The 9,346-nt window shown below is 57.4% G+C and overlaps 1 protein-coding gene across 1 annotated transcript in view; it reads right to left on the bottom strand.

Annotated features, from left to right (window-relative positions):
- Positions 1-1,239, bottom strand: part of LOC144950944 (uncharacterized) — a 5,801-nt gene extending 4,562 nt beyond the window's left edge. The window contains exon 1 of the mRNA XM_078881126.1: positions 1,183-1,239. Within this exon, the coding sequence (XP_078737252.1) occupies positions 1,183-1,239 (57 nt within the window). The remainder of the gene's footprint in view (positions 1-1,182) is intronic.
- Positions 1,240-9,346: the final 8,107 nt, after the last annotated feature.

The raw sequence follows: 9,346 nt of genomic DNA, 5'->3' as shown, positions 1-9,346 counted from the left end.
CCTCTCTCTACCCTCCTCTCTCTACCCCCCTCTCTCTCTACCCCCCCTCTCTCTCTACCCTCTCTCTCTACCCACCCCTCTCTCTCTACCCTCTCTCTCTACCCCAGGCTCTTGCACTCCACGTATTGGTGCGCCACCGTCTCCACTTTTACCGCAGGACCGGCACTCCGGGGGACGTGTCTCCCGCTCTCTCTCCCACTCCCACTCTCTCTCTCTGCCTATCTCGCTCAATCTCTCCGTCCGCATGTCAGCGCCACAATCATCGTAACATTCAGCCCAATATTGAAGACGCTATGCTACCCCCCCCACCCCCTCCCTCCATCCCCCGCCCCCCCCCCCCGATCCCCTCCCCCTAACCCCCTCCCCCTCACCCCCTCCCCCACACAGCTGAGCGCGCACGCCACGGAGAAGGAGGCGCTGCTCTCCGAACTCAAGATCCTGAGCCACCTGGGATCCCACCCTCAACATCGTCAATCTCCTGGGGGCGTGCACCGAGAGAGGTGGGCGGGCCAGGGGGAGGGGCCAGGGGTGGGGGGGGTCGGGTCAGGGGGAGGAGCCAGGGGTGGGTTGGGTCAGGGGGAGGAGCCAGGGTGGGTCGTGTCAGGGGGAGGAGCCAGGGGTCGGGGGGGGGGCAGAGGGAGGGGCCAGGGGTGGGTGGGGGGTCAGGGGGAGGAGCCAGGTGTGGGCGGGGTCGGGTTAGAGGGAGGTACCAGGGGTGGGGGGTGAGAGGTGGGGGTCAGGGGGAGGAGCCAAGGGTGGGGGGGGGGGTCGGGGGAAGGAGACCAGGGGTGGGGGGGGGAGAGAGGTGGGGGGCAGGGGGAGCCACGGGTGGGGGGGGAGGTCAGGTCAGGGGGAGGTGCCAGCGGTGGGGAGTGAGAGGGTGGGAGTCAGGGGGAGGAGCCAAGGGTGGGGGGGGGGGTCGGGTGAGGGGGAGGAGCCAGGGGGCGGGGGTGAGAGGTGGCAGCCAGGGGGGAGGGGGGGTAGGGGGAGGAGTCTGGGGTGGGGGGGGATCAAGAGGTCGGGGTGAGGGGGGAGGAGCCAGGTGCAGGGGCGGGGAGGTGGGGGCCAGGGGGGGGTGAGATGGATGATGTTGTTGCTACTGACGACGATGATGCTGCCGTTGTTGCTGGTCCACTCCTCCCACCCTCCCCCCAGAGCCCCGTGCTCGTTATGACCGAGTACTGTTGCCATGGAGACCTCCTCAACTTCCTCATTGCCAAGCGAGCTCATTACGGCCATGGCGACCCCCCCACTCCCCCACCACTACGCCAACCTCACCTACAGGTGCCCACTCATTCACCCACCCACTAACTCACCCACTCAATCACTCACCCACCCACTCCCTATCCCACTCAATAATTCACTAAGCCCATCATCATCATCTTGGGGGGGGGGGGGGGGGCTTGGATACAATTATTACACCAGCGGCCGTGGAAGGGAAGGAGGAGGAATGAAAAAACAACGACAAAGAAAACAACAACAAAAACAAAAAAATAACAAAAATCAACAAATATACAACAACAAAACAACAACAAATATACAAAAAACTACAAATAAACAAAAACAAAAACAACGAAATTCAACAAACAACAATACAAATCAACAACAAAAACACAACAAAGTACAACAAAAAACAACAACAAAAACAATAACCAACAAGATCAAAAACAACAACAAAACAACAAATAAAAAAACAACAACAACAACAACGATCGCTCTTGCGTTTCTCCTCCCACGCAGCGACACGTCTCTGGGGGGCGCGTGGCCGCCGGACCCCCACGGAGAGGGGTCCCTGGGGACCCCCCCCGGGGGTCTGTGGGAGGAGGGGGGGCTCCCAGGAGGAGAGGGATCTCCTCCCCCTGCTCCCAGACGACCCTACACAGCTGCGCTCTGCAGGTGGCGCGGACGCCGCATGGCCTTCCTGGCGGCACGCTGCGTGAGTGATCATCCCACCCTTGATCCCCCTTGATCCCCGTCAATACCCCATGATCCCCCTCAATACCCCATGACCCCGTTTCAAGCCTCCACTGGGAGAGTTGCTGATCACCTTTGACCCCTCTGTCGATTCTGTGATCCCCATGTGGGCTATACATTATAGCTCCGCTCTTATTGATCCACATCTCCCCCTTGATCCCCTGTGGCCTATTAATTGTAACGTGGTCTTGTCCTCGAGCTCTCTCTCCCCGTGCCTCCCCGCGTCTCCCTCCGTCTCCCTCCCCGTGTCTCCCCGTGTCTCCCCGTGGTCCCCGTGTCTCCCTGCCCGTGTCTCCCCGTGCCTCCCCACGTCTCCCTCCCCACGTCTCCCTCCCCGTGTCTCCCCGTTGGTCCCCGTGTCTCCCCGCTCGAGTCTCCCAGTGTCTCCCTCCCCGTGCCTCCCCGCATCTCCCTCCCCGTGTCTCCCGGTGCCTCCCCGTTGGGGCCCGTGTCTCCCTGCCCGCGTCTCCCAGTGGTCTCCCCGTGCCTCCCCACGTCTTTCTCCCCGTGCCTCCCCACGTCTTCCCTCCCCACGTCTCCCTCCCCCGTGTCTCCCCGCGTCTCCCTCCCCTCGTCTCCCCGCGTCTCCCCGCGTCTCCCTCCCCGTGCCTCCCCGCGTCTCCCAGGGCCTCCTCGCGTCTCTCTGTATCTCCCCGCTGTTGATCCCCGCTGTTGATCCCCGCGTCTCCCCCGCAGTGTATCCACCGTGACCTGGCGGCTCGCAACGTGCTCGTGACGCACGGCCGCATGCTCAAGATCTGTGACTTCGGCCTGGCCAGGGACGTGTCCACCGACTCCAACTACGTGCTCAAGGGCAACGTGAGAGACGCGTGCACGCAGAGAGACACGCGGACAGACACGCAGAGAGACACGCGGGAGACACGGAGACAGAGACCCTGCAGAGAGGCAGGGAGACACACGCAGAGATACACGCAGAGAGACACGCAGAGAGACGCACGGAGACGCACACACACCACACACACTCACACACTAATCACACACACACTCATCACACACACTCACACACTCATCACACACACACCACACACACACTCATCACACACACTCATCACACACACACTCACACACACACCACACACACTTACGACACCCCACACACACTCATCACACACACACTCACACACATCACACGCATCACACACACCACACACGCTCATCACACACACACACACACATCACACACACCCACACACACTCATCACTTGCCCACAGGACTCCAGCAAGCCAGGCGTGTCATCAATGAATCGATCACAACAATACTCGTGTTACCCCCCCTCCCTCCCCCACGTGTCTCCACGTTGCACTACACTCCCCCCCCCCACGTGTCTCCACGTTGCACTAAACTGCCCCCCCCTCCCCCACGTGTCTCCACGTTGCACTACACTGCCCCCCCCCCCTCCCCACTACCCCCCCACCCCAGGCTCGTCTCCCCGTGAAGTGGATGGCCCCGGAGAGCCTCTTCCAGGGCGTGTTCACGGCCCAGAGCGACGTCTGGTCCTACGGGGTGCTGCTCTGGGAGATCTTCTCTCTCGGCGAGTGTCACACGAGCAGCGGAATGGGCTCAGCTCCTTACTCCCGGCTAGACCCCACGTGGGGCGTCGGGGCAAGTCAGAGGTCGCAAACGGGGTTTGATTCCTTACCCTTACCCGTACCCGGCCGCACCAGGGTCGCAAACGGGTACCCCTACCCGTACCCGGCCGGGTATCGTGTAGGGTACCGGGTACCCGATTGCGACCTCTGGGATGAAGCCATGTTGCAGGCGCGGGTGGGTTGATTCTAGGAACTTGAATTGTGAGAAGAGACAAGACGTTGGGAAATGAGTGACAAACGGTGACTCACCAGTGACTCACGGCCTACCCGTACCCGGCCGCACCAGGGTCGCAAACGGGTACCCGTACCCTACCCGATACCCGGCCGGGTACGGGTAGCCGGGTATCGGGTAGGGTACGGGTATCGGGTAGGGTACGGGTATCGGGTAGGGTACGGATATCGGGTAGGGTACAGGTATCGGGTAGGGTACCGGGCATCGGGTAGGGTACGGGTATCGGGTAGGGTACGGGTATCGGGTAGGGTACGGGTAGCCGGGTATCGGGTAGGGTACGGGTATCGGGTAGGGTACGGGTATCCAGTAGGGTATGGGTATCGGGTACGGGTAGCCGGGTATCGGGTAGGGTACGGGTATCGGGTAGGGTACGGGTAGCCGGGTATCGGGTAGGGGGTACGGGTATCGGGTAGGGGTACGGGTATCGGGTACCCGGTTGCGACCTCTGGGGCAAGTGCCGTGGAGCCCCTGGCGGTAGCTGTCCGTGGTGCTGATCACAAAGACAAAGTCCCCCGTGTAGCCTTTGACGGGCTGTCGGAGCCAGTGCTGTTAGCGAGTAGCGGGACTGATGCAGGCCGGCACGGCGCAAGAGGGGGTGGTGTGGGGCCCGGACCATGCCCAGCCGCCTTTGTCTCCCCAGTGCTCTATACACACTGCACCTAGTAGTCGTTTAAGGCTGAGTCGGCCTAGTGACGGAGGACCAAGACCCGTGCACGAACCACTGCACCACCGCTCTCTGCATGCTGGCCACGCCACACACACTTTGGGGTGATGATGATGATGTCCACCATGTAAATATCCGAAGATGCTGCTGCTGATGACAATGATGATGATGATGCTGATGATGATTATTGCAGTGGCAATGCTGGCGCTCTTAAAGACGACGACGATGATGCTGATGATGATGCTGATGACGATGATGCTGATGATGCTGCTGATGATGATGATGATTGCAGTGACAATCTTTCCGCTGTTAAAGCCGATGACGACGATGATGATGCTGATGGTGCTTGATGATGATGCTGATCACTGCAATGCCTGCTCCCCCAGGCTGCACCCCGTACCCGGGCCTCCCCGTCAACTCCAAGTTCTACTCGATGCTGAAACAGGGACATCGCATGTCCGCTCCCCCGCACAGCTGCCCGGACATGTGAGCACACGTGTGTGCGCGTGTGTGTCCGTGTGTGTGTGCGTGTGTTTGTGTGTGTGTTTCAATGTGTCCGTGTGTGTGTGTTTCAATGTGTGTCCGTGTGTGTGTCCGTGTGTGTGTGTGTGGTTCCCACTCAGGACCAACACCACTGGTAACGATTATCCCCCCCCACTCTCTCCGCTCACCCCACGGCTCACCGCCCCCCCCCCCTCTCTCCGCTCACCCCACGCTCACCGCCCCCCCCCCTCTCTCCGCTCACACCCACGCTCACCGCCCCCCTCTCTCTCTCTCCGCTCACCCCCACGCTCACCGCCCCCCCCCCCCTCCTCTCCGCTCACCTCACGCTCACCGCCCCCCCCCCCTCTCTCCGCTCACCCCACGCTCACCGCCCCCCCCCCTCTCTACGCTCACCCACCCTCACCCCCCCCCCCTCTCTCTCCGCTCACCCCACCCTCACCGCCCCCCCAGGTACTCGCTCATGCTGTGCTGCTGGCGGGAGGAGGCCAGCTCCCGGCCATCCTTCCCGCAGCTCTGCGACCTCCTGCCCACCACCACCCCCCGGCCCGCGACCCCTACGTAAACTCCCGTGCGCCCCCCCCCCCTCGGGGCCCCCCCACGGGGCCCCCCACTGCCGAGGTGCAGATCGTGTGGGAGGGGGGGCTGGGTGCTTCCCTCCACCACCACCACCCACCCCTCGGCTGAGACGCCGCTACTGGGGGGTGGGGGCCAGAGGGGCGGGGGAGGGGGCTTCCATGGGCAGGGCTAAGTGGGGGGAGGGGTGCACCCCCCCAACCCCACCGTGAGTGTGACGTCATCATCAGTGTAATCTTCATCGCTGATGAGTGTGACGTCATCATCGGTGTAATCTTCATCGCTGATGAGTGTAACGTCATCATCCGTGTAATCTTCATCGCTGATGTGTGTGGCGTCATTATCAGTGTAATCTTCATCGCTGATGAGTGTGACGTCATCATCAGTGTAATCTTCATCGCTGATGAGTGTGACGTCATCATCAGTGTAATCTTAATCGCTGATGAGTGTGACGTCATCATCAGTGTAATCTTCATCGCTGATGAGTGTGACGTCATCATCAGTGTAATCTTCATCGCTGATGAGTGTGACGTCATCATCAGTGTAATCTTCATCACTGATGAGTGTGACGTCATCATCAGTGTAATCTTCATCGCTGATGAGTGTGACGTCATCATCGGTGTAATCTTCATCGCTGATGAGTGTAACGTCATCATCCGGTGTAATCTTCATCGCTGATGTGTGTGGCGTCATTATCAGTGTAATCTTCATCGCTGATGAGTGTGACGTCATCATCAGTGTAATCTTCATCGCTGATGAGTGTGACGTCATCATCGGTGTAATCTTCATCGCTGATGAGTGTAACGTCATCATCCGTGTAATCTTCATCGCTGATGTGTGTGGCGTCATTATCAGTGTAATCTTCATCGCTGATGAGTGTGACGTCATCATCAGTGTAATCTTCATCGCTGATGAGTGTGACGTCATCATCGGTGTAATCTTCATCGCTGATGAGTGTGACGTCATCATCAGTGTAATCTTCATCGCTGTAACCTCCATCATCAATTTACCATCATCGCCATCAGTGTCGTCGCAATAACCACCACGAACGCCATCATCACAAACATCACTTTAACCAACATTATCCTCTGTCGTGTAATTACATCACCAGCAGCATCACCCCATCGTCATCATCAATGCAGTCAGTACAGCGCCCTCATCACAACGATAACTTCACGTAAACAAAACAACAATTATCATCGTCATGACCGACATTGTGTTACTGTCATCATCAACAAACTGTCCCATAACCATCATATCAAGGCCCTCAATAGTTCTATAAAATCCTAATCACCATCATCACCATCACCAACTTGCCATCATCAACATCAGCATCACTGTAGCACGTTAATTCGCAATGCTCAATATCATTGATCATCATCTCTATGGCAACATTACCATCAAGTGGGTGCCTACCATCACCACCATCATCACCACAATCATTCACCACCATCACCGTCAATCACAGCCATGAAAGTAATAATCATGACCACCACCACCTCTATCACACCACAACTGTTACCACCATCATCACTACCACAACCACAACCATCATCACTACCACCACCACCACCACCACCACAGCCACCATAGGCCATCATCACTACCACCACCACCACAACCATCATCACTACCACAACCACAACCATCATCACTACCACAACCATCATCACTACCACCACCACCACCACAGCCACCATAGCCATCATCAATACCACCACCACCACAACCATCATCACTACCACAACCATCATCACTACCACAACCATCATCACTACCACCACCACCACCACAGCCACCATAGCCATCATCACTACCACCACCACAAACCATCATCACTACCACAGCCACAACCATCATCACTACCACAACCATCATCACTACCATCACAACCATCAACACCACCACCTCTACCACACCACAACTGTTACCACCTTCATCTCTACCGTCACCATCACTACAACCACCTTCATCCACACCACCACCACCACCACCACGTCTGCCACCATCATCACTACCACCACCACAACCATCACCACCACCACCACCACCACAGCCATCATCACTACCACCCACAACCGTCATCAAGAACACCAACCTCCCTCACCACCACCACCACCACCACCCTCCCACACCACTACCCTCACCACCATCAACACCACAACCACCAACCTCCCAGACCACCACACCGACCTCCACCATTACCACCATCACCACAAACCACCACCATCATCAACCACCTACACCTCCCCCGATGCCCCCCCCCCCCATCTGAGCTCAGTGTTGTTGCAGCGTGCGGTGTAGCGCTTAGAGACTGAATCTGCTCGTATTTATACACAAGAAGAAAACGGTGCACCCCAATGTAGCTTCAGCAGACTGCTGGGACGAGCACTGGAGGCGAGTATCAGCTGTGAAGGCCGGCACGGCGCACGAGACGGTGGGTGGGTGGGGGGGGGTGATGGATTTGTTTTCTACTCAATTAAGGCTGAGTTGACCTAGGGGGAGACCTGGGACCGCTTCAGATCATCGTTTACTGGTATTGGTGTTGGCCGTGAGCGGGAATCGATCCCGGGCCGCTGGGTTCGTAGCGCAGCGTGGCGCTAACTGCCGCGCAATCGTTCCCCACACGTATTGTGATCGACACGGGCCTCGCTTAGGTCGACTCAGCCTTAAATGAGTGCCCGCTTCCATGCGTATACAACATCAGCACTGGCCGGGAGTGCGTAGTGCTGCCCATGCCCAGAATCTTGATTTCAGACTATTTATTGAGACTGGAGGAATCTGATGAGCTACTGAGCTCCTCGTCGCAGGTGACCAGTAAGAGTGCCGTGCCGGCCTTAATAGGTGCTCACCAACAGCACTTGCCTGTTAAAACTCTACACGGCAGCGGGGGGGGGGGGGGGATCTTTGTATTTACATGCGCACACAGACACGTCTGTATATGTGTGTGTACACCTCGCTCTAGGTAAGGTGTTTAATATTGCATAGACGCAACATAAGCAGTGCTCTAGACAGCGTTACCTAGCAACGAGGTGCGCCCACCTTCGAAGCGGGGGGGTGCGTTCCCGAATTTCCGAATTAATTCGAAAGTATGACGCCGCAGGAAGTGACGTCACAGCCACGGGAAGTGACGTCACAGCCGCGGCAAGCGACGTCACCGCCACGGGAAGCGACGTCAACGCCACGGCAAGTGCCCTCCGTCGCGCGAGTCACATGACGGGAAGTGCCACCATCGCGCGGGTGACATCACAGGAAGTGCCGCCATTGCACGGATGACATCACAGGAAGTGCCGCCATTTTGTCCGTCGGCGTGGTCGACGTCGCTCGCGCGTCGGTTATAAAAGAGTTGCAAACGTTCGGCGTTCGTGCTCGCACATTAATCTCGACGATTATTATATTTCCTGTTATTAAACTGATGGCATCGAGTGCACAAAGCGAGGAGTGTGTGATATTGAATAAAAATGTATAAAATACGAAAACAGTTTAACACGTAGGCTTTCGCGACCAATATTATCCATAGTGAAGTTTTTTTTGGGTTAGATCGCGTTATTTATAAATGTGTCGCAACCCTCCACCACCCGACACGGCCAATCAGTAAAAAATGTGTCACTATTCTGGCAAATCGCCCGATGATGCTGGATAGAATTACCAGCGAAACGTCACAGTACTCAAACATTGTAAATGTTGTGGATCCACTCTTCAACACACCCGGTGGGCTAAAGTAGTGAACTATTTTGTCTTTTGTCAACGCGACACTTTTTTTACTGATTGGCCGTGTCGGGTGGTGG

Source organism: Lampetra fluviatilis, chromosome 60 (assembly GCF_964198595.1).
Source record: "Lampetra fluviatilis chromosome 60, kcLamFluv1.1, whole genome shotgun sequence".
In the NCBI taxonomy this organism is placed as follows: Eukaryota; Metazoa; Chordata; class Hyperoartia; order Petromyzontiformes; family Petromyzontidae; genus Lampetra; species Lampetra fluviatilis.
This window is presented reverse-complemented; position numbering and strand designations above follow the sequence as displayed.